This window comes from Castanea sativa, chromosome 4, assembly GCF_040712315.1.
Source record: "Castanea sativa cultivar Marrone di Chiusa Pesio chromosome 4, ASM4071231v1".
NCBI classification, from domain to species: domain Eukaryota; kingdom Viridiplantae; phylum Streptophyta; class Magnoliopsida; order Fagales; family Fagaceae; genus Castanea; species Castanea sativa.
Window position 1 is genome coordinate 12,091,000 of NC_134016.1, and position 26,464 is coordinate 12,117,463.

The 26,464-nt window shown below is 34.3% G+C and overlaps 2 protein-coding genes across 5 annotated transcripts; both read left to right on the forward strand.

Moving 5' to 3' along the window:
• The first annotated feature begins 1,348 nt into the window (after positions 1–1,348).
• Positions 1,349–3,746, forward strand: LOC142630940 (protein WHAT'S THIS FACTOR 9, mitochondrial). Its single transcript, XM_075805004.1, has one exon. It carries the CDS (start codon positions 1,800–1,802, stop codon positions 3,084–3,086), a length of 1,287 nt encoding a protein of 428 aa, XP_075661119.1. The 5' UTR covers positions 1,349–1,799; the 3' UTR covers positions 3,087–3,746.
• Positions 3,747–16,087: 12,341 nt separating this feature from the next.
• Positions 16,088–26,129, forward strand: LOC142630419 (uncharacterized). 4 transcript variants are annotated; one of them, XM_075804414.1, is made up of 9 exons: positions 16,088–16,536; positions 17,375–17,586; positions 18,456–18,737; positions 21,924–22,046; positions 22,741–22,891; positions 23,439–23,659; positions 24,539–24,575; positions 24,673–24,822; positions 25,993–26,129. In XM_075804414.1, exons 1-8 carry the CDS (start codon positions 16,182–16,184, stop codon positions 24,789–24,791), a joined length of 1,500 nt encoding a protein of 499 aa, XP_075660529.1. In that variant the 5' UTR covers positions 16,088–16,181; the 3' UTR covers positions 24,792–24,822; positions 25,993–26,129. The 4 variants fall into 4 exon arrangements, 3 of the variants coding, with proteins under 3 accessions (XP_075660529.1, XP_075660528.1, XP_075660530.1); XM_075804413.1 differs by lacking the exon at positions 25,993–26,129 and having other exon boundaries at positions 24,673–25,118; XM_075804415.1 differs by lacking the exon at positions 25,993–26,129 and having other exon boundaries at positions 23,562–23,659; positions 24,673–25,118.
• Positions 26,130–26,464: the final 335 nt, after the last annotated feature.

Below are 26,464 nucleotides of genomic sequence, written 5' to 3' on the forward strand. Positions count from 1 at the left end.
AATAAATAAATAAATAGGAGTTATCTTTAGATTTTACATACTAGATTTTCAGAATTTGAATTTTACTCCCTGAATTTATATTATTTTTGCATCAATAGCCTCTCCGTCCTTTTTATTATTATTAAGTGTCACATAAACTTGCCACACATGTTTAATTCGTCCAATAAAATGAAGTCATGTGGCATAATGAAAATGACATTGCATAATGAAAACGGCATGGCATTATATTATTTGAGCTAGTCTTCAAAATTTTGTACCAATAATTAATAAATATATTATTGTTGAAATTATATTATTCGATTTGCTTAAATAAAATGATTTAGATGTATAAACTTATAAAAATTATATTTATAGACCTTTAATTGTTTAATAATTATCATTTTCATTTTGAAATGGATTGTATATATTTATCAAAAAATTATAAGTACTAATTTGATAAATTAGGAACTTATTTTCAAACTTACAAAATCAAACATTTAATCTATATAATTATACTTTTATATATGCCGTCTACATATAAATATATAATATTTTATGAATTTAAATTGAGTATTAAACCCTTGAATGTAGGGTTATGCAAAAAAAACGTCTAACCTACCTGACTTGCATTGACCCGCATTAAGTGAGACAAACTGGGTTGGGCCGGTTAAATAGATAATTTAGAAGGTTAGATTGAATAGCAAATTGAGATATTTCTAACTTGCCACAACCCGATCCACACTCCTAATTAATTTGTCATGTCGCAAAACTATACCTCACATACGCACTCGATTTCTCTCATCTCTTTCTTTCATTTTATTTTTATTTTTTCATTTTCACATTTCTATTCCTTAATAAGTTCTAGCTGCTCTCTCTAAAATTTTGTTATTATTCTTACTCTATGTACACGTTTAATAAAATTTCAATCATTCTAATAAAAAATAATGTATTAGTTGTAATTATTTTTAATAAAAGTTGAAATTTTCCCTTTTTTTAATTGATGGAAAAAATAATTATCTAATTTAATTGAAATAATTTAATTTAGTCATTTGAATTTGTTAACCCGCCTAACTCATTCAACCCACCAAGTTAAGATTGTTAAACTTTTTAACCAACTCGCATGATATAGATTGATGGGTCGGTGGTGGATTATAATTTTTCCAATCTACTAGTGGCAGGCTAGTTAAAAATATTGTTCTCCACCCGTTTAACCCGACCCATGCACGCTCTATACAAGTGTATTCTGCTTGTTTTATTGAATAATTGAGTTTAAATTTGAGTTTTGTTTAAATACTAAATAATCAAACATAAATAAATATTAAAAAAAAAACAAACTAGAGCATTTTATAAATGGTTGGTTTCAGACAAAGTACTCACTTTTGTTGTTATTGTCATTCATCTTCTGATCTGCTCCATTTCTCAAATCAACCAGTAATCTCTCTCTCTCTCTCTCTCTCTCTCTCTCTCCTGTTGGTTTCGATTCTGTACTGTTTGGTATTGTTTAGAATTTTGAGGCCAAGTGTTTGAGTATTTGGGTAAATCAGGTGCTATCATTGTCTCTGATTAAATGTTCAGTCCTCTTGTCGTTTTTGGTTACTCTTTTGTCGTTTATCTTAACCCTCTAATTAATTGGATCAAGTTTTGCGATGGTAAATGATTTTTCTTTTAGAAAATGAAAACACAACTCTGCTTTTGGCAGTTTCAGTGTAATGCTCACAAGGTGTTTGACTTTATGCCGCAAAGAAACTCAATTGCAATGAAACAAGAGCAATGCTGCTAGGCAATCATTGGCTATTGTTATCATTATTCATTAGAAGAAAATGGTGCAATGCTTGCTTTTCAATAGGGCTGGACAATTTGGTTTCGTTTACAGATATAAGAAAGGATTTGATTACCAGCAAAAGTGTGGTCTTGTTAATGTAAAGTTGAAATGGGCGAAAGATAGGGCACTAGATGGTGTTGTTGCTGGTGAGAGGGATGTTAGAGCGGCTTGTATTCTTGTTTCCATGATCTCTTCTACTCGTCAGTGTCGCCTTCCCATATACCACCTCTCTCGTCGTCGTGGACAGCTTGGTCTTCCTCATGATCTTAAGCTCTCTACTTTTGTTAGGAGATACCCTTCTGTTTTTCATGAGTCTTATGTTTTTGATAGTGGGGGCACTCGTGTCCCGTGTTTCGGATTGGCTCCTGAAGCGTTGGAACTCCACGGGGAAGAGCTTAATGTTTTTGAGGAGAATCGGATGGATATTGTCAATAGGCTCCGTAAACTGCTCATGCTCACCAGAGAATGGACACTTCCTTTACAAACTATTGACCAGCTGAAATGGGACTTGGGGTTGCCATATGATTACCATGCTTCCTTGATTCCATATCACCCTGAGTTATTCTCTTTGGTCAACCTTCCTGACGATCGTGTTGGATTGAAACTCTTGTCCTGGGATGATGAACTCACTGTCTCTGAATTGGAAAAGAATGCCGCTTTACAACAGAATGAAGAAGACATGAAAGATGGTTGCTTAGCCTTTCCAATTGGATTCACCAGAGGTTTTGGGTTGAAACGAAAATGCATGGATTGGTTGAAAGAGTGGCAAAGGCTCCCTTATACTTCACCATACACTGATGCCTCCCATTTGGATCCCCGCACTGATGTATCTGAGAAGAGGATTGTTGGAGTCTTTCACGAGCTTCTTCACCTAACCATACAAAAGAAAACTGAGCGCAAGAATGTGAGCAACCTCCGTATGCCTTTGGCCCTGCCCCAGAAGTTTACCAAAGTGTTTGAGCGTCATCCTGGTATTTTTTACCTCTCTAAGAAGAATGACACTCAGACGGTTGTTTTAAGGGAAGCCTATGACCGCCAGAAACTCTTGCAGAGACACCCCCTTGTAGAAATCAGGGAAAGATTTGCAAGCATGTTGAGGAAAGGTCTGCTAGATAGGAGCAGGGGGTTGTACAAGACAAGTGAAGATTCTGATCTAGAACATGAACGATTAAATGATGCATATGATGATGAAATCAGTGATAATCAATGCATATCTGAAGAGGAGTCTTGCTGTGATTTGCCTTCTAAATATGATTCAGATGAGCCTGTACATGACCCTTGTTGAGTTCTACCAATACATTTAGTGCCAAAGAATTATATTGAGATTTTGAAAATATGCAAAGCACCAAGTGACCACATATTTTGTCCAGCTAGTGTATAAATTTGTCAATGCAATCTGTGAGCAATTCCTTACTCCCATGTTTCATCTCATTAAAGATTATAATTATCAATAATCTTGTTATTCCCAATCTAATTGAAATTTGTGTATCAAGTTTGGAGTTATCTGCCTATCCTCTTGATTCTTTGATGAGGAAATATAGAATAAATATAATTAAGTTGGTTGTTGAAGTTAAAAGAAAGGATTCATCCGCTCTGAAGTTTTGAAAGTGGAGCTACTTATGTTGTATCTGGGATGAAGGCAGAGGAAATCTACTTGGACTAGTACCCAGAAATGTAATATGTTCCACAGAAGCTCCATTGGCTGGAACTTGACTTTGGAAACTTTTATGAGAGGATCGATGCTTGATGATAACTTACATTTTACATTTAGAGGTGCAGCAAGCAACTCATCTTGCTTCTACATAGTGAGATGAACCTGGATGAGAGGATTACATTATCTTAATTGTTGTGTTTTATTATTTTTGTTGAAACTTTTGGCATTTAGTACAAGTATCATGTCAAAAAGTTGTTCACACTGGTAATCAAAATTTGGAGTTTCAAATCACCATCATCTAATCATCTTTGATAGTTGTCCCATGAAAGGAAGATTGTTTCATACCCTGACAGTACTGCAATTTCATAGCCTGACATTATTGCATATCACATATTATCCATTTCATGTCTCACTTGCTATCTTACTGCATATCAATCTTCCATAAGAAAAACTGTGAGGGTTCTGCTTTGGCTAAATCCTCCACAGATGCTAATAACCCTCTTGCACCTTTTCCCAGAACAAACTGATCGTAGAAAATCATCACTTCTTTCAATGATCCTCATCATAAAGACTAATCCCGCTTCCTCCACCGTTACTTTGTAGGATTTCGTTTCAATATAGATTATAGAACTCCCTTGACATCTTATTTCAAGAATTGGTGATGTACATACTTTTTCTACACTAAAAAAGGTTCCAGAAAAGGTTTCTGATTAACCAAGCGGTGGCTTAAGAAAATAGTGAGGACTTCATTGAAAATGAAATTTACACCAATGCACCGTATTAACTATCAAACAATGCCTTATCTTGTGATACCCGAAATAAATAAATTGGGTTAAGAAATTGATTACAAATTTAATTGAGGTCAAGGAGAAAATTTTAATTTTATAGAAATCATATTCTAGAATTCAAATGCCCCACCCCAACTATTGATGTAAAAAAAGGGTTAGAATTCTATAAATTCTTTCTTTCTATTGATTTTATTGTTTAGAGAGAAAACTTACCCAGGATTCAAATAATCCAATTTGAGGCGAAGTGTCTTTAGGATTCTAACTTGATTTTGGCCATGTGTGAATTGGACTAGACCTGTTTTAACATTTTTCTTGTGAGTTAGACCTTTTAAAAGGTTTGACATTTGCATGGATGGAGATAAAAACCTTGGTCCATAATTCCATATGGTTTCTCAGTCCCCTTTTTTTTAAAGGCGTGGAGTGTTGTGCAAGATGTTACAAGAGCCATTCAATCTTTTTTCAGGTCAGGTACTACTTATTATTAGGGAGGTAAATGCCAGCATCTTGTCATGAATTACTTAGGTTCCCAAGTCATCTAAAATGGATGATTGTAGACCTATCTATGTTGCAACATAATCTATAAATGCATTACTACAGTCTGGGCCAATAGGATTTAAGCCTTGTCTTAAGTATATTGATTGGTCAGCACCAAACCACACTTGTCATGGGAAGGAATATCGAAGAGAATGTTCTCTTAATGAAAGAAATTGTCAAAACCTACGACAAAGCTAAAGGTCAACCTACTAAGGTATCTCATCTTAATTCTCTCTCTTTTTCTCTATCTCATCTCCGTTAACTCTCTCTTTTCCTTTGGATCTAAATAGTCTGAACTAAATACTGAATAGCAGAATAATCTGAACTAAATGAGAATAAGACATAGGTAACATATACCTGTTGCAGGATATATTTTTTTGAACTAAACATTGAATAACTTTATTGGACTTTGTCCTTTTGTTTTTTGTTTTTTTTTTTGGGAATGTCCTTTTGGGTTAATTGTTAATGTTATTATATTTCTTTAACTTAACCCAGTGTCCATTGATTTTGTGACTTAGGCTTTTAGCCTTTTAGCTTTTGTGTAAGTGCAATTGTGTTGTTTGTCTTTTGAGTGGGATCCATTTTTATGTGAGAGGGAAGACTCATGTATCCGATACATGATATATTTTTCCTTTAAGTGGGGGGTGGGTGGGGCCGTGGGGCATACATTGGGCAATTGGGCTAGTGGACTAGACCAGTGGGTAGTAAAGTAAACAAGAACAAAAATTAAACTATGCAAGGCGTAGGCGATGAGTCGGTGAACGCAATATATTTTCAATCTTTACATTGTATAAAGTAGTGGGATGTGTGCTAGACTACGAATGATAATGAAACAACTAAACAACAATAGTTAATATTTTTATTGTATTAATTAAGAAATAATATTTGCGTGTTTTTTTTGTTGTAAATTATATAAATTTTCTTTTTATTAACTATATGCCTTCACTGTTTTAAAATTATAACTAAAATCGTGTCTTTAACACACAATTTTCAAGGATTGTGTGCACAGATAGGTTGAACAAACATTAATCATGTTGGGCCATTACTCATTACCATTTTTATGCCATACAAGTCACAGTCACTCAAAGATGAAGTGGGTGTCAATCCTTTACTCGCCATTGTGTTTAGCATTGCAAGTTTGCAACACAGAAAAAGACAGAAAGCATGTTTCCTGCAGTAGTAGTTAACACTTAGCAATAGCAGCAGAGGCTACACCCCATCCCTCAGTTTCCACTCTTCATCTCCACACTCTCCCCTTTCAACTTTCACTTTTCGCTTAAGCTTCCCAACTTTCGAATAGAAGTTAATGGAATGTCCTGTAATTTTATCCCGGATAGGGAAATATGTTGTATGTGGGGGATATTTCCTACGTCAGTGTTGGAAGCATAAGGGTTTGCCTTTTGTTTTGCTAGTTTGAGCCTTGCTTTCTGTGATGTAATTTTAGAGTGTCTATCTCTAATATGTGCTATTTAGGTGTTCTTTGTAAAGGGTTGTAAACTGATTGTACTTGAACTTTATTTGATTCTTAGAAAGAAAATTTCTCTACTTCCTTTTTGTTTGGTAACTTATACAAATATTTAGTGGGTCTTGAATCCACAACCTCGCTACCATTCCTCCCATTATTATGAGAGGCGAGAGTACTAGTTGAGAATTAGTGCATCTAGAGCAGCTTTCTTTCTTTTTATTATTATTATTATTCTGGCATTAGCTTATTAGTTTACTTGCTTTATATATATATATATTTATATATAAACCTCACTTTTTCTACATACAATTGTAGTTTTACCAACTTTCAACAAATTAGCAAAAAACTAATCTAACATGTTTAATTAGGTGGTATTACCTATTCAATACATGGTAGGACTATGATAATATTCTATTACTTGAACTTCTATGTTATTTTGCTTTTGTTTTTCATTATAGCAGAGAAAGAGATGGAGGTGAGATTCAAATCATAGACACAAGATACTATAAAGAATGCCATTGCCAATGAGCGATTACTTGAAGCCTATACTTATATATTGTTTGACCTATAAGTTTGTATGTTACACAAAATTTAAGGGAATTAAAAATATTACAACTTTTCCAATCATATATATATATATATTACAAATTTTTTTTATTATATTGTCAAAAAAAAATTTATTTTATTATGTAAGTCTTTTAAATGTCAAATAAAAAAAATTCTTTAAAAATTTTATTTTGTTATGTTATTAATGTGATATTGTTGAAATTAATTAAAATTTTCCTAAGACATTATGGGAGTGACAAGTGGTACAGTAAGGAGCACATAGTTGTAAAAAATGGAATTGACGTGGTAATCCTAACGGTAGTTTTTAAAGTTAGAAATAACGTCTACGACAAAGACAAAAGGTATTGCCGTTCTAAAATTCAAAGCAGTTATGAGATGTTATATACACCTACTATTAATCCAAAACATGTCTTTTTAGGGTCTATTTGGTACAATTTATTTTTGTCAACTTATTTTACTATTTAGTTTATTTTTACTACTATTTTGAGTCTTACTGCATTTTTTGATACTATTTATAGGTTATAATATAATATTTCAGCTAATTTTTATCTTTATCTACAATACTTTTAATAAAAAATTTCATTTTCAGCAAAATAAGCGGATCCCAAACAAACCCTAAGTAAGGAAGTCAATATCATTAACTTCCTTTTCGGAGTTACCATATATATATATATATCCACTAACTTTTAAAATAAATAAATTTAGTATCCTTTTAAATTTTTTTTTTTTTTGAGAAAAAGGTAAGCGAAATTTTATTAAGGAGACAACTACAAGAAAACAAACCAAAACTCAGGAAAGATCAGACTGAAAAACATCGGCCACTTCCTCAGGTAGAGCTTCTACCCATACCTCAGTATCTGCTTATAAAACTGTTTTTTTAGCTATACTATGAGTTAATCTATTCCTTTTCCGCCTAATATGCTGAAACATACAGCATCTCAATGCCCCACCCAACCTCTTAGTCTCATCAATGATGTGTCCAAACAACATATAACAAGGGCCTGTGTGCTGCAAAGCCTGAATAACATGAAGACAATCACCTTCAACAATAATATTAAACAAGCTCAGCTCCCTTGCAAAAAACACTGCCCTCCAAACTGCCAAAGCTTCAGCCATTTCAACCGACTAAACCTGGTCCAAATTCTGACATAATCAGTGCCGGCTCAAGGCCTAGGCAACTTAGGCCTAGGCCTAAGGCCCCACAACCAAAAAAAAAAATTCCCTACTAAAAAAGGCCTCATTTCTATTTGTAAAGGCCAAAATTTTATGAAAATATAACATTTTTTTAAAATAATTAGTACTTTTTTTTAAAGTGATGTTAAAGATACCACAAATTTTACTATAGATTTAAGTTTAAATTTAACTAACATGTCACCAATCACATAAAAAATTAATTCAAATACAAATAAATTAAATTGTTGAATTTTATCAATTACAGTCATTATCACATTATATTGTGAACATTTTGCAGTATCTTTAGTATTTTTTTTTTCATTTCTAACAAGGCTTCCAAAATAAGAGATCAATAGAAATTAAAACCAATTGAAACCTTAAAATGTTTCAAAAAAATGTTGCAAATGTGATCGATCATCAATGATGATTAATCTCCTCTAATAGTTTGAGATCTTAATTTTTGTAAACTAATATCCTACAAAGCCACGCATCAAATAATATTTATCTATCCCTTTCTCTTAAAAATAATATATAAATTAAAATTTAGGTTACAACTGTACTTAACTATGCATAGTTATATATCCAAGTTAAAGTAAGTTTCTTTTTTAAAAAAATAATATTTTTTCTAGTTCTTTTTGTTTAAATTTATGGTTCAATTATGATATTCAATTCTCTGTATGAAATTAACTTTAGTTTAATTATTATTATTCATCATTTTTTGTATTTACATCAAATTAGTCTTAATTTAATTAGTATTATATATATTTATTTAATTAATATTTCACATAAAAAGGCTTCATATAAAATTTTCGCAGCCTTACGCCCCAAATTTCATTGGGCCGGCCCTGGGCATAATGCAGCAATGACTTGCCCAGAATGATCTCGATATACAACACCAATCGCAGCTGAACCCGACTCTTTGGAAAAAGCAGCATCAACGTTGGCTTTGTAGCAGTCTACAGGTGGAGGAGACCAACGCACCCTAGAACGAGGATTAGGCGCACGGTGCTCCTGAGAATTCATATCCCCGTACTCTACCACCAGCTCCCTTGCTCTATCACCCGGCTCATGCAACAGCCAAACAGGTTGACGTTCCCGCATCCGATTTCGACGTTGTCACAAACACCAGGCCACTGTGGCAAATAAAGCTATCCGGAAACTCGACCCACCACTAAAAAGCTCCTCTAATAGCTTAAAGAAAGTTCGACACTTCTTCTGAACCAACCAGCGAAACTCCTAGATTGACATCCATACCAAGCGAGCTTGATCGCAAAGCCATAAGCTGTGTAAAGTCGTTTCCGTTTGATCACCACAACCATCACACACCTGAGTAATTGGAAGGTTTCGAGCCTGTAAGTTCTGCTTAGTGGGCAAAGAGTCCTTTGCAGCACGCCAAATGAAATGCCAACTCTTATTAGGTGTTCGGATCTTCCATATCTTCTTCCAAACCAGACCATTATTGTCTGAAGATGATGAGCTCGGCATCATAAGAGCTTCAGCAGAGACAAGCATACGGTAAGCACTCCTAACGCTATATTCACCATCATTGGTCAGAGGCCAAGTTAGAGTATCTTCGACCCCATCCTCACAAACTTGAATCCTCCGCACCATATCTGCCTCCCACGGAAGAAAACAACTTGCCAGGCGACCTGAGTCCCAAATTCTTGTGTCAGGGAGGAACAAATCACAGACCCGATGAACCGATGAACAAGCTTTTGGAGAAATGATCTTATTGTGGTTCGGATCAGGCAGCCACCTATGTTGCCACACATCAATCAATTGCCCATTGCCAACCCTCCATATTGCCCCTTTCTCAATAACCCCTTGAGCTTGTAAAATACTCCGCCAAGCATAAGAACATCTAGGATGAACTGAAGCCTCAAGAATATTACCATTCGGAAAGTACTTAGCACTAAACACTTTAAAAAGAAGGGAGTCTCGATGACGAATAAAATGCCACACTTGTTTAGCCAACATCGCATTATTAAACTTTTGGAAATCTCGAAACCCCATACCTCCAATTGATTTTGAAGAGCATAACGAACTCCATCTAACCCAATGAATTTTCTTTGCATCACCATTGCCCCACCAAAACTTACGAATCATGGCTTCAATATCTTTACAGAGACCCACCAGAAGCTTGAAAACACTCATCGAGTAAACTGGAATAGATTGAACCACTGCCTTAATCATAACCTCCCGCTCTACTTGAGATAACAACTTTTCCTTTTAGTCTTGCATGCGACCCCATATCCTTTCCTTGATTTGAGTAAAACATGTTGTCCTATTCCTTCCAACAAAAGAAGGTAAGCCCAAATATTTCTCATAATTTCTGATAGCAGGAACATTGAGGGCTACTTTTATAGCTTCCTGAGTTGACTCATCTGTGTTCCTACTAAAGCAGAGAGTGGTTTTCTCCTTATTGATCACTTGCCCCGAAGCTACCTCATAGTAGGCCAGTAGCTCTTGAACTTTATTGCACTCTTCTAAAGTAGACCTGTAAAAGATTAAGCAATCATCTGCAAAGAATAGGTGAGTTAGTTTAGGCAAATTTCTACAAAGTGAGAAACCTTGTATGTCTCCTTTTGTTTCAGCATTCCGTAAAAGTGCATTCAACCCTTCAACACAAAAGAGGAACAAATAAGGGGAAAGGGGATCTCCCTGTCTTAGACCTCTAGAAGGGACTATCATACCCTTTGGCTCACCATTCACGAGAATAGAATATGATATAGTGGTAATGCACTCCATAATCAAAGCCACCCATGTGGGCGGGAATCCCATCTTGAGAAGTATTTTTTCAAGAAACACCCATTCCACCCGGTCATAAGCCTTGCTTATATCTAACTTCATAGCCATAAAGCCTTTCTTCCCTATACAACTATTCTTCATATGATGCAAAGATTCAAATGCAATTAAAATATTATCAGTAATCAATCTATCAGCAATGAAAGCACTTTGGGTCTTAGAAATAATGGAATTAAGCATAGGCTTGAGGCGATTGACAATCACCTTACTAATGATCTTATAAATCACATTGCACAAACTTATGGGTCTGAAATTTGAAACCCTTTCAGGATTGTGGACTTTAGGAATCAGAGTAATAAAGGTATGGTTTATAGACCTAAGGAGAGACCTCGAATTTAGACACGATAAAACAGCCTAAACAACATCCATACCTATATCAGTCCAATAAGTTTGAAAAAATAAAGGCGGCATACCATCCGGACCAGGGGCTTTCAGTGGATCCATTTCCTTGATTGCCACTCCCACCTCCTCACTAGTAAAAGGTCTCATAAGATCTGCTCTCATAGTCTCAGTTACCACATATTCAACCCCATCCAAAACGCTGTCAAAGTCATGTGGATTCGAAGAAGTGAAGAGATGAGTATAAAAATCAATAAGGAGAGTTGAAAAAACTTCCTCATCCTCCTGCCAATCACCATTCCCATCACGCAAACCCTTAATAAAATTCTTCCTCTTCCTTTGAGTAGCGGTCCCATGAAAGAACTTTGTATTTTGATCACCATGCTGCTAGTATCCTTTTAATAATTTTACTAGTATATATTTTTGTAAATACTTACCTACTAATTAAGCTTATAAGTTATGAGTAGTAGATAAGGAAAAAAAATACATAACGATGCTATGTGGATGTGTTTGGGTAGGGAAGTTGTTAGTAAGGAAATTTTTTTTTTTTGGAAAAGTCTAGAACCACATAATTTTTTACAATTTCTTGTCACAATTGTGACGTGATAGAGTGTGATTGGTAAAGAGAAAATAGTGGGTTCATGTGTAAATGATAGTTACCCATTTACAGTTTGCCACGTTAGAATTGTGGCAAAAAAATTGTGAAATAATTTGTAGTCCTAGAACTATTCTTTCTTTCTTGACAAAGGTATAAAAAAGTTAAATAATATAAAAACTAATGGCTTCAAATGAAATAATCCCGTCCATCACCACTCAAAAATCCAATGAGAGGTTGTTGGCTTCAATGAAAAAAGAGATGGTGAGTGCATGAGGGATGAATCCATTTTTGGGATACTGGTTGGTACCGGACTGGTATCTTTTTTTCTTTTTTTTTTGAGAAACACACACACGCACACGCACACATATATATATATATATATAAGGGAAGAGCGAACCGGTATTTATTAACTAGCCGAAATCCAGTATTTTTTTCAGTACGACCGAAACAACTCTGTTATTGCCGGTATTTATTTTGGAATGAAATTGTTGCGTCTTTGTATCAGCCAAGCTATTGGTACGAAATTTACTCCCTTGCTTTTAAGTGTAACGAGAGACAACAATCACAACAACAATAATATTTTCAAAAAAGTTAGATGTTAGAGTTATAATTTTTTTTTTTATATTAACGGCTGATATGGCGAGTATTGGTAAGTGAAAAAGGTAATGTTAGTAGTTAGTCCAAATGAGAACTAGTAGGAATTTGCTACAACAAAAGTTTGTAAAAATATTGTTGTTATGTTCCTGTTAAGCCACGTTAGCATAGCATTTCAGTCTAGTTCGATTCACTTCAATTCATTTGGTTTATTTGATCCACTTCAATCCAATTAGGTTCATGTCGGTCCTTTTCAACCAAAGTATACCAAAATGAATCGAAATGCTATGATGATGTAGTCAACAAAAGCGTAGTAACAATAAATGTTACATTTCAGTCTTTAAATATTATATAAATGAGAAAGCTACACATCGAGGAACTAAGTAACGATGACCGTTGAAACCTAAAGTATAAATAAGAGGTTTGGTTCCAAGCAAAAGACATGATGAACACTCTAATTCTCTAAAGAACTTGATGAGATCATAATAGAAATTGTGGGGGGCTGAGGACCGAGGATGAAGATCAAGGGATGAAGGAGATCTTAGTTAAGGATGAGGGCCGAGGACCCAAGGACCGAGGATGAAGATCAAGGGACAAGGGAGATCTTAGTTAAACAATGAGGGCCGAGGACCCAAAGACGATGTTGCATGAACAAGTACCGGGAGTATACTGGTGGTATATGGCAGAAGAAAATATCTGGTTTGGTGGGTGACGGCTTATGGACTCCGTATTGAATGCTCTGCACCTAGTTTCTTGGCCGCATTAAATGAGAAGCAACAACTTTATCAGCTGCATTGATGTAGAGGTGACCTGAACAGTATGAATGACAGCTAGTCAGTTCTTTTTCACCACCTTCTACAATCAATGGGACAAGTGTTAACAAAAGAAGGGAGTTAGGTGGGAGATGGACATTGCAAATGCAAGGAGGAAGGAGTATAGATAAGGATGAAAAAGGCCAGAAGGAGGGGGCGATAGAGAGAGAGAGAAAGAAAAGGAGAGAGAGAGAGAGAGAGAGAGAGAGAGAGAGATATTGGACTGTAATGTAAGACATTGCTCCTCGGGAAAAACTATTTCTTATTCCGTTGATGTTAATTGCTGTCCTCGGGACATTTCTGGCCGCTGTTGTTGTGTTCCCTCTCTACAAATTCTTTGTTTAGAGCTTTGGGTGATTGGATCCACTTCTATTTTTAAGTGGGCTTTAATACCTAATTGGATTTTTGGTCCTTACAGAAATCATTGTAACATAGTTTCAAAGGATATCTTCTTGTAGTTCATAAGGCTTATGCTTATAAGTGGTTCCTCGTAACTTTGTAACTTAGTTTAATCATATTTGTTGAAGCTTTATTCAAGTATTTAGTTGTTAGTCTCATTTGATCTTAATATATGTTTGCTTCGAATCAATTTGGTGTTAGTGTGATAACATAGGCTTTGATTCGTTTACTGTGTACCTTTGAATTAGTTTGCTTCGAATGGATCTATTTGAACGTTCTCCTTGTACTTAGTTACTTGCATTTTCTACAAAAAGTCCTCTTGAGGGAGGCATTTCTGAACTCCTTAATCTACGAAGTCATATTCTACTTCAAAACGCTACTTCAAAACTTGAAATAAGGCATCGAACCTTCTGCAGTTAAGATATACAACAACTATAGTTATTTCTTAAAAGTTTCTTCCCGAACAAATACCAATGACATTAATAATTCTTAGGTCAATTTGTTAGCATGTTCCATAAGTTCTATACATGTATTTAACTATGTCAATTTGTAAGCATGATCATGTATAGTAAAATTGACAGCATATTAGTGTATAATAGTATAAGGGGTAAATTTTGCAAATTTAACTCCAAAAATTACCTACATCAATTCATGTAAACTTGTATAAATTTAGATTGCTGCCACAATAACTGTATAAATATAAATGGTTACTATTTACATACAATTCTATTTTTTAATACTTCTTTGTTTATATACACATAATAATATCCGATGTTTATTGGATATCTCATGGTTCCAATAGCTTACTTCCTAAATATAGTACTCAAGATTAAGTTTTTATATTAAACGCGTGACAAAAAGTTAAAAATTAGAATAAATATAGTAAACACTCTTGAAATTTGGGCTAATGTCAACCAGATCCAAGACATTTCAAAACTGACCAACTTGGTCCCTAATTACCGTGAGAGAGGAGAAAATGAGTAATGGTTTAGGGACTGAGTTTGTCAATTTTGAATGTCTTGGACCTAATTGACATTAGGGTTTAAATAGATTTTTATGTTAAAATTTATGGTTTTATTTGATTTAAACAAAAAATTATTGGGATATTTAATTGACTCCAATAAAATAATATATATGTTCATGAGTTTTTTTTTTCTTGTTCTTCTCTTTATCTTACAAAAATTTGAACTATACACTTCACACTTCATTTTCATATTTACAAATTTTATTTCTATGCTATGAATAATGTATTAATTGAAAATATAATTATTTTTATTTTGTTATTATTGTTATAAATCTAAGAAGCTAGAATGCCAAGAAAAAATATAAAGAAAAAATTATTAGAATAAAAAACAATAAATATTGATGATGATAAAAAAAAAATTCATTGAAAAAATAATTTTGCAAAATGACGAACATGATGATAACATTGACTTAGATGAAGTTTTTATTTATTTCTTTATTTTATAGGACTTAGATGGAATTGATTAGGCAAAATGATAAAATTATTATTTTAACTTATATATCATATATGTGTCCAGTTAATGTGTACCCTAAGGGCACACATTAGCAAAATCCATCATATATTATTACTTCTGAGTTTAATAAATTTGAATACTCATATTATAAACATATGTTAATTTAATTTATTTAATTTATTTTGATAAATATTATTACGTAAGTAATGATTAAATTAGGGTTTAGGGATCGAGTTTGTCAATTTTGAGTGTCTTGGACCTAACTGACATTAGGGTTTAAATAGACTTTTGTGTTAAAATTTATGATTTTATTTGATTTATAAAAAAATTATTATTGGGATATTTAATCGACTCCAATAAAATAATATGTTCATGAGTTTTTTTTTTCTTGTTCTTCTCTTTATCTTACAAAAATTTGAACTATACACTTAACACTTCATTTTCATATTTGTAAATTTTTTTTTCTATGCTATGAATAATGTATTAAATGAAAATAATAATTATTTTTATTTTGTTATTATTGTTATAAATCTAAGAAGCTAGAATGCCAAGAAAAAATTATTAGTATAAAAAAAACAATAAATATTGATGATGATAAAAAAAAAAAAAAAAAAGTCATGGAAAAAATAATTTTGCAAAATGACGAACATGATGATAACATTGACTTAGATGAAATTTTTATTTATTTATTTATTTTATTAGACTTCGATGTAATTGATTAGACAAAATGATAAAACAAAATTATTATTTTAACTTATATATATCATATATTATTACTTTTGAGTTTAATAAATTTGAATACTCATGTTATAAACATATGTTAATTTTTTTTTTTAGAAACTATATATATATATATATATATATATATATATATATATATAGATAGATAGGGGAAGGGGATGAGATAAGGTAATACACTCACGTGCCAACGTCAATACCAAAACTACATGCGACAGTTAATGTCGCAAAGCAGGTGATAAAATTGGTCATTAGTTTAATATATTCCAAATTTATAATAAACATACATTTTATATATATATATAAAATTCAATTGTAAAAAAATTAAAAATCAATTCAAGATTCAAAACAATGGTCGAGTTTTGCCAGTCCTTCGTTTATAACTCATCATCGTGTTTAGCATTGCAACACTGATACGCAGACACACACACGCACCATGAATCCTACAGCAGTAGTTAGCAGCAGAAGCTACACCTACCTCCCATCTCTCACTTTCCACACATCACCTCCACACTCTCCTCTTTCAGCTTTCACTTTTCGCTTACCCTTCCAACCTTCACTGAACACACCTCTCGTCAATCCCATTCACAAATCCCATACACGTTTTTCCAAAGTTTGCGCAGCAGCAGCAGCAGCTGAGAGAGACAGATACTATGGCTTGGCTGAGTCTCCAGCAAAGGCACTTCGTCGTGTTCTTGAGTTGCCTGGGCTTCACCAAGGCCCTGCATGTTTCGATGCTCTCAGTGCCAAGCTTGTTGAGAGAGCTGGGTTTCAGTACTGCTTCACCAGTGGTGTGATTGTCTTTCTTTTCTTCTTCTTCTTTTTTTTTTCCTATTCAGATTCATTGATTCCCATCTGGGTTTTTGTTTTACTCTATTGGTTTTTCAGCTCAAGATTCAATCTTTCATTGCATGTGTTAGAATGATCATTAAATATGATTCAATTCATCCTTTTCTAACGGCTTAAACTTTTAGGACAATCGATAATATATCCTAGTATAGAAGTTGTGTGTGTTTCTTTTTTCTATTGAGAATAATTAATTTCCATCTGGGATTTTGTTTTTTTCAACATTCATTGGCTGTATGTGCTTGATTTTTATTGTGGATAATGGGTTTTCCCATGTGGGCATGTTTTGGATTGATTGATTATTGATAAATTACTGGTTGTTTCAAAAGCCATCAAAAATGGTAAATTTATAATCACTCTTATTAAACAATTTTAGCAACTCAGGATTACCTGCTCTGCTCTAATACTATGATATTAGTACTTGTCCCAAAAGCTTAAGTTGATAAGAAATGGTAAACTTAATCACTTAACTAATATTCTAACAATTATAACTTCTAGTGATTGATGCTTCTTGTTAGATTGTGAATGTTATAGGTATAGGTTGCATTTGCTTATTCATTTTAATTTGATTCATAGACTTACATTAGATTCGATCCTTTTCTGTTCAATGATATCTGGGTGTTCTACTTACCAACAAAAAAAAGGAAAAAGGATATCTGAATTCATGTACTTGAGTTATTGCATGAAAATCTGAATTCTTGGTGCATTTTGTTTTTCTATTTTCTGGCATAACTGTTTGAAAGGAGACAAAAACTTATTGATGCCATTCTGTGCTTCCATTAGGATTTTCAATATCGGCTGCTAGATTGGGGTTGCCAGATACAGGGTTTATATCCTACGGAGAAATGGTGGATCAGGGGCAACAAATTACCCAAGCTGTCTCTATTCCTGTGATTGGGGATGGTGATGCTGGATACGGGAATGCAATGAATGTCAAGAGAACTGTTAAGGGATATATTAGAGCGGGTTTCGCAGGGATCATTCTTGAAGATCAGGTTCATATTGTTCAATATAAATTTCATGAGTTGTGATGTTCTCCTCTTTGTCCCGGTTAACTTTTTATTTGTAGTTTCCTGATCACAATATAAATAGGTCATTTGCATCTAGGAGATTAATGCAGCTTTGTTACAATATTTTCCTAAACTTTCAAATAAGTATGTCTACTTTATATGGGTTCACTTGTCAGCAGAAGTTTCTGATAAGGGTTTTGAAATTGGGATTGGAAAAATCACAGATCCTTCATGTTCTAGTACTGGGATTTTGGCTTACAAAGGTCTGCTGCCAAGTATGGGCATTTGGACAATTTCTCCTCATCAAGAAATTAAAGTAGGAATTAAGTGAACAATCATTATTTATGTTAGACATGAAACTCAGATTAAATTTTATAAAAAATTTTAGCAAGGATTATTGATGTAATGAGGATAATAGTTCTTTCTTCACATAGAGGAAAGCGATGGAATCTTATTATTTTTGCATGAATACTTGATCTTGAGTCTTGAAAGTTCTTTAAGAATGTTGAGGGTCCTATATGGATCCATTATGAGACCTGTTAAGTTTTTCTTGAGGCTTGCTGTGGATGAAAATCTGAATGTCCAAAAAATAAATATGATGTTTTCATTTGTATTAATTTTTATCACAATATTCACATGGAGCGTTCGTCTTTGCATTACTTTGTACTTCCCTGTGATCTGGTTTTGTAATTTTAGAGCCATAACTGCAGCAATCTGCTTGTCATCCTGTATGTTACTACTCACAGCTTTATTCTTTATGTAGAATTTCCTTAACTGGCACTTTGGGTAGTCACCATGCTATCTGCAAATTTACACCTTTAAGACTATTGTTGCTCATAAACTTCCACTGCAAGGTGTCTCCAAAAGCTTGCGGTCATACACAAGGCAGGAAAGTGGTTTCCAGAGAGGAGGCAGTGATGCGAATAAAGGCAGCTATTGATGCGCGGAAGGAGAGTGGCTCTGACATTGTTATTGTGGCACGAACTGATTCTCGTCAGGCAGTATCCTTGGATGAATCACTCTGGAGGTCTAGGGCTTTTGCTGATGTTGGAGCAGATGTTCTTTTTATTGATGCACTAGCTTCAAAAGAAGAGATGAAGGCTTTCTGTGAAATTTCTCCCCTAGTTCCGAAAATGGTATTTTATGCTTTCCTCATTATGGTTCCAAGTAATAGGCCTCTAATGTTGTCTGAAGCATTTGGCTGTCATTTTTTTTTTTGAAGTTATCAAACCAAGAAATATTTTAGCAGTTTGTTGAATTAAAGCATGTCTAGGTATATAGCTAGCTTTTGCTTCCTATATAATCTGGAATAGGGCTTGAAGTTGTACTCTTTGCTCATTGCATATGTAAATTAAGAGTTTCTAGGACTTGATTATGATTCATTAATTTTCAAACAGTTTCAGCAAACGGAAATGCATCTTTATTCGTAATAGATCAGTTGTAGTACCACTACATATGTGATGTAGGACAGATCTTACTTGCAGAGATTACGTGATATCTACAACTGCTATAAGTGGGCTAATTCTTCAGTTTTAGGTTTTGAGGGGCATACGTGTAAGTGCACAATTGCACCTGGACCCAAAAACACACGTGGGCTCAGGCCCAATGAGCCTTAGACAATTAAATTTGTAGAGTGTGGGTTCGCAACCTAATTTAGTGGTGCTCGAAGCTTGATGAACAGGCTAGAATGTTACAGTACTTACAAACAATGGATAAATAGGGCAAAATGAACCTCCTCGGACGTAGGCCGATGACAATTTGTATATTATTTCTCTTTTTCCTTTTAAAGGTTACAATCCTTAGTCTTTCTCTAGTTCTTTTTTCTTTACAAAAAGGCCTCCCCTCTCTTCTACCCCCTTCTCTCCTTAAATATTTCCTTTCCTTCTCCTTTTATCCACGTGTCACCCAAAATCCCCTTCCACCACCTTCTTGAAATCTTTAAATACTAGCTAGAAGGCTGAATTCTACTGTTCAGGGGTTACTTCCCCATTAATGCGGCTAGTGAGGTAGGTGCAAGGTCTTTAATGTGGAGGCAGCAGCCTTTTTCTGAGATATTTCTCTTACACCGCCATGTCTAGAAGGTATTTGGATCCCCTCTTTAACCTATAGTTTTTCCAGAACTCTGCATTGATCTTTCTAGTGAACCTCCAAGTACTCACGGGTCTGTCTAAGGAGAGACTCTTCCTCGGATGAATCCTCGGGCCCTCAGCTTGTAAGCCAACTCGCAGCCCTAAAAGCCTTTAGTCAAGAACGAACTAGCGCCCATTGATAAAGCCCAAGGCCCAAATACCCACTTAGGTTCTTTCACTCCCCACAATACGGTATATTGAATACGTTTCTATGAGCTTTATAGGGCCTGTAGGTTTATAGGCAGAACTTCATAGAAAAATGGTCCTCATTGCAGTGTAGTCCATTTTTACATCATAATTTTGGGTGTGGATTGACTGTTGAGCATCATTATTTGGACTAACAACCTCTTGCTTTGGCTGCTTATGAATGGGGTTCAGTTCATGACTTCATGTACTCATAGCTTAAGATGCCACGTTAGTAGACGTCTGTTTAACATTCTTGTTGATACATCATACATTACATACCTGCATCTATATTAATATTTTCATGCTTGCAAAAAGTGTTTCCTTTTGATTAGAATTTGAGCCTTCTCTTGCTTTTCTTCTTCTGTTTTCCATCATTAAGTTTTATGCACTTTTTACAGTGAAAATCCCAGCTGAATTCCCAACCCAAATCAATTTGTCCTTCGGTAATCATCCACTTAGTGGGATTTTCTTAATTATTTCCGCGTCATGTGGCAGATATATTTCATCTGTAAGGGCTGATTTCCAGCATTTATTTTCTTCATCAATCAATGAACTTTCCCAGTGTTCTCTGGAAAGAGTTTCCTGGAGATTATCACCTTATGTTGATTAGAGCTGGTAACCACTGTTCTCCCCAAATTTTCACACTTCTATCATTTCCTATCCTCCATCTCATGCCCTCAAGTAGTATTTCCTGGCTCTAAGAGACTCCTCTATGGATACAAAGTTCCCTTTTTTTCTTTTTGCTTCTAAAAAAGAATATGTAGGAAAAATATTTGACTATAAGACTCTTGACAGTGCACATTATGGAGTATTGGTTAGCAATCTCCAACTCTGTTTCGCCAATAGAGCCAAGTTAAAATCTTGAAGATTATGCTAATAAAATAAATAAAAAGCCCTGAAGATTATGGAAACCCATTCCACGATTTTTCTTCATCATATAATTGCCTCCAGCTTACCAGATATGGTTTTTCTTTATTCCTCATTTTTTCTCTGGCCCCACCAAAAACTACTCATCAATCGATTTAGCTATGTGCATAAAACCTCTAGTATCTTGAAGCAATTCATTGCATACATGGGTATTACTTGAGCTACTGCTTTAATAAGAATTTCACATCTTGCCTAACGATTTTGTCCTTTCAATCCTATAGCTTTATCTTACCCATTCCTTTAGCTCAGGAAAGCTTTGTCTTTTTTATATTTCAACCAGCAAAGAGAAGCCCAGATATTTGTCATACTACTGTACAACTGAAAAATAAAATTTAATTGCCTCTTGTTCTACTGGTGACATGTTGCTACTAAAAAAAGGGCCAATGCTGCTTTGTATAGCATCAACATCTCCTATAATCTCTAACACTCCTTGATTGTGGTCCTGCAGAATAATTAGCTTTCATCTGCAAAAAAATGAGTGAGAAATTCTTGGTCCTCCAATGATGGCTATTCCTTTACCTGTCTTTGCATCTCTGCATGACTTAATAAAAATGTAGACATTCTGCACACATATGTGGATAAGGGATACCCTTCTCTTAACTATAGAATACATATAACTCGACCTTTAAGAACTTTTTAACCCTAGAATACATATAACTCAACCTTTAGAACCATACGAGTTTGGCTTCAATTGGACTTCACACAATGACCTAATAAAATCTTGGATGGACAAAATTCCAAAGTAGCAAAAAATTAGCCTTCCATGGCTACATCAAATAGTCATTTCTGTTAAATCCCTTTCCATGGTTTTGAAGGCTGTGGATGCAGGACTCCCTTGAAAGGAGATTTGGTGCTCTCAAACAATCCTAAATGTAACTTTTGGAAGATTTTGACTGTTTATTACTTATCAATGTGTGTGTGTGTGCGCGTGTGTGTGTGCCTTGATGCTTCCATTTATGATCAATGACCCAGTAACACTCAGTCATAACTACGAATTTGAAATTTCATAGAATATTAGTTTTCGTCCTCATGCCAGATAACAATTTGTAGTGATTAATAAAGTTCATTGATTCCTGCTAGGCCAATATGCTTGAAGGAGGGGGCAAAACACCGATACTTAATCCTCTTGAACTTGAGGATCTCGGATATAAACTTGTGGCCTATCCACTGTCCTTGATTGGGGTATCCATTCGAGCAATGCAGGTTTATGTCTAACCTTTTCTCTTTTCCTGGTTAATTATATTAAATTGCTTAATGATGTAAATAACCAAATGGTTAAGCTTATTTGTAATTATATTTCTCTTGAACTGATATTGAACATGATGTGTAATGGTTATCTGCAAAAAGGAAAGAAGGCATATGCTGGTACGATCTTGTGATTTTGCTTGCCAAAAGAAAATATCTGCGGACTACAGTTAGTAGTTTAGAATATTGAATGGTATGAAATTTTGATACTGCACTGTAGCAGTCCTTATTTAAAGTCTACCACTGCAAAAGTATTATAGGAGATCAAGAACTTGAAGAAGCAAGTTATCAAATTACTATTTTCATGTAAATGATGATCTTTCAGTCATATTATGTGTCTTTAAGCCTGTTTTTTCTTTTCTTTTCTAAATTATAATTATTTTTCACTTGAGATGTCTTGTGAACGTCTTACATCTCTACAAGATCCTTAGAACTTATTACAGGTTATATAAATTTGGACATATTAAGGATTCTATCTAGTTTCTGAGATGTTTTCCTGATTACAAATCTAGAGAAACTACAGTTAGGGTTTGCACTTGTTCTTGTTGCTGTCACTGCTTGAACATGGGAGGATTTTTACCTAGCATATATCTCAATTCTATATCCAACCTTGTATTGTTTGCTACATCAAACTTCTTTGACTTAATTGCAGGATTCGCTGAATGCCATCAAAGGAGGTCGTATCCCTCCTCCTGGTAGCATGCCATCTTTCGAAGAAATAAAGGAAATCCTAGGTTTCAACACATATTATGAAGAAGAGAAGCGCTATGCTACCAGGACCAATCAGCCATCTTCACAAAGAGGTGAGTGAGCCCTACTAGGGATGCAACCTAGATATTTTGATCTCATGAGGCTTCTGATATAGAGTATAACCCTCTAACGTTGAATGTATTATTATTAACCGGAAATTTAATGGTTTTTCCCTGCCCCCTGCTTCCTCTTCCTCTTCTCTCTTTCACATGAAGTGGATTAGTTAGTAATTTGTTAATACAAACAAGTTAATGCCGGATTTAGAACCCTCTTTTTATCTAAAAAGAAGTGTTATTGTCTCTTTGGAAAATAATAATGTCCAGCATGTACTACCATTCTTCTTAATAATTATTATTATTAAAAAAGACATGATTTTAGAACTCTTGAAAATACATGTTCTTTGGAGGTACTTTTCCTCCTTTTATTGGATTCTCGCACAAATCACGATGCATTCTTTATTGATTCAAAATATATTTTAAAATTGTTTGATTATAGGTGAAAGCATATGCTAGCCACTAATCAGCTTAAGTAATTGAACTTTTTAGACATATATGTCCATGTCCGTCTTCCTAAATCTTATAACCAAAAGATATTTGGCAGCGAGCAGTAGCAGATACTCTATACAACAGAGGGTTCAAGATTATACAGAGCAGAGAGGTCAAAGTCCTCAAGATCCCATTGTTGAGGTGATAACTCCTGACATGTACAATAACTATGGTGCAGATGGTTCCAGGGATCCTTTTTCTCAGATTTGGTCTCGGACATTGAGAATCAAAATAACTGGAAGAGATGGATTTGAGAAACTTGACGTTAGGATCCCTGTAAGTCATCTATCCTCTTTGGATACATCATCTTAATGTGTATGTAATATTATTTTGGGATTTGATCTTCAATGCGCTCCGATGTTACGTTTTCCATCCATCATTGGATCTGATCATGCAATCCTTCCATCTTATGCTTGTCAGCTTGTCTGGAGTTTTTTTTTTTTTAAATCTGGTGGTTTTAATCACTGGGCCTAGCTGTTTGGCTGAGCTTGAGAGAGTCCTGGAATGTGCTGAGTTGAAAGAAACTCTTGTTCTATGGATGAGAAACTTTTTCCAAAACAAATTTCAGGCAACACTAAGCTAATGAACATTTGCGAACTCCAAATTCCATAACTTATGTTACATATAGTTTACTCAACACCTGTGGCTTAATTTCCTCACCTTGAATTGTCACCTATATTGGAACCTTAATGTTAATGGTACTATTTGAAGAAAAATGCTCTTACTAAGGGAAGTCCCATTTCCGTTGGATGTTCTTGACATGTTATCAAAGCCACCTCCACATGCTTGGTCCATTTGGTTATGCATCTATAGTTGGTTCTATTGGTCTAGCAAATAGGAGGGGTTGTTGAAAAAAGAGTCCCCATCAGCAGGATGTGGGTTTGGTTATTGGTATATATTTTGTTGGATTCTCCACCTACTTGCTTAAGCTTTTGGGTTGAATGCTCTAACAAAAAAAAAAAAAGGAATGGGGGTAAGTGGAGACACCTAACGTTGTCTTAGTTTCTGTTGGAATGCACGAAGCCCATTTTTCTCATCTTGGCATGCTTTTCAGAATTCTTCACATGTACATTAATTTTTTGCATTACAAATTATGCCATGACAGATTTTGATTTATGAGAAGTGACCCCCTTTACTTTTTCTTTTTTCCCACAGGCTGGATTCTTGGAAGGAATCACAAATATAGTACCAGGTATTGCTTGTGTTACACAAACTTGTTGTAATGAGTTGTCTATTCAGTCAAGTACTCAAATGGATATATGAAACAATCTGCCCATATTTGTTTGCAGCTTTGGGGGGCGTAAATATCAAAGAATTGTTGGATGATGCAGCAGATGAAGTAGGAGGGAAGCTGTTAGTAGATTTTAGTGACACCATGGGTGACAGGATTCAAGTCTTTCTTGAGTAGCTTTTCACATTTGACTTTCACAATTCCAATGGTAAAGTTATCTTTAGGGTAAATAAAGTGCTATTGCAATTCTTGAAAGAAGCTATAGATATTATTTAATGTGGATTGTTATCTATAACCTAGTTTTATAGTCTGAAATAGAAACATAACAATCTAGTTCTTAAAATGGGATTAACACAAGAAAACACATAAAAATATATCATATTGTAAAAGATTGAGATCTGCAGCAAGGGACCAGTGGTTGCAATGCATCTATGATTTAAGCTGTTTTAACGGGAAAATTATTTGTGACTTGAATATTACTATTCTTTGGTGAGGATTATAAAATATCGTGCACAAACTATGGATGAACACAGAATAACATGGCCTCATTAAGGAGTGACAATATACGTATAAAAATTATTTAAGTAAATTAACTTGAGGCAATGAGGTCTTAGCTGAAGAGGCTACTCCTCTTACACGATCAAGGTGAAAGGTGAGGACGCTGATTTTGACACATCTGTTGTTTGGATAATTAAGAATAAAATACAGGTAATAGAATATTGATCTAAGACTAAGACTTGAAAGAAGTATCAGAAGCCACAGTAATTCAGTTATAGAACAAAAGGAAAATAATGTGCTTGAGCTACATGCTGTAACTGCATATCACTGCGAAGTGATGAACAATTTAAGGCTATATAACAATTTAGACTGCATTGGTGGCTGGAGTAGAAGAGTGTTCTTTTTTGCTTTTTCTCTATTTTGATAAGTAGTAAATTAATAAGAAAATAGTGCAAAAAGGATGCTCTATCCTAGTTCACCAGAATTACACATGAGAAAAAAAAAATGTTGGGAATATAGTATTGTTGATGCAAACACAATGATAATAGAAATAACACAAAAATAAACTAAATAATACTTTTGAATTTTATTAACTGTTTTCATTTTTTATAACTCCACCCTTCACCTCTTCCTTTCGCACATATCTAGCCTCATATTTGAGACAATTTATGTTAGCTCATTAATCACCACAATTAAAAAGAATAAAATAGTCTCTCTCTTTTTCAATGTGGAATTAAACATTTTTACTAACTCCTCATCTTTCATATTCACTCTCATATCGTTACATTTATGTTGTAACATTTATTCATTTTAATTATTTAATATTAAAATGCTCCAACAAGTATTAGCGCCATGATCTTTGCTTGTATGAAAATTCAAGGTTCTTGATGTGAATCATCCGTTGTAAAGAGGTTGGTTAAAAAGATGTGAAGCTGCTCGAAGGTTTGGTACCTCAAGAAGCTCGCTCAAGCAAGAAAAGAAACCCGCACAAGCAAAACAATAAATGATTGGAGAGTGTCGCCTATTCCTTGCTCATGTTTTGCCCAAGCAAGGTTGCATGATAAAAAACACTGGGTTATTTATTTTATTTTTTTTTTTTTCAAATTACGTGATTTTTTTTATAGTCCAAATTTGGTAAGCATTTGTAGGGTGTAAAACTCATGTTTTACATAATTTAATAAAAGATTATCATATCAGTCTTTTACTTATAACTAGGGATGGACCCACTAAAGGGCTGAGGGGGGCGACGCCCCCCTCCCCCCACCCCCATTTTTTTGAAAAAATTAAATAGTATATAGGATGAAAAAAAAATCTCAATTCACCAATATCATAATTCAATAATTCATAACGAA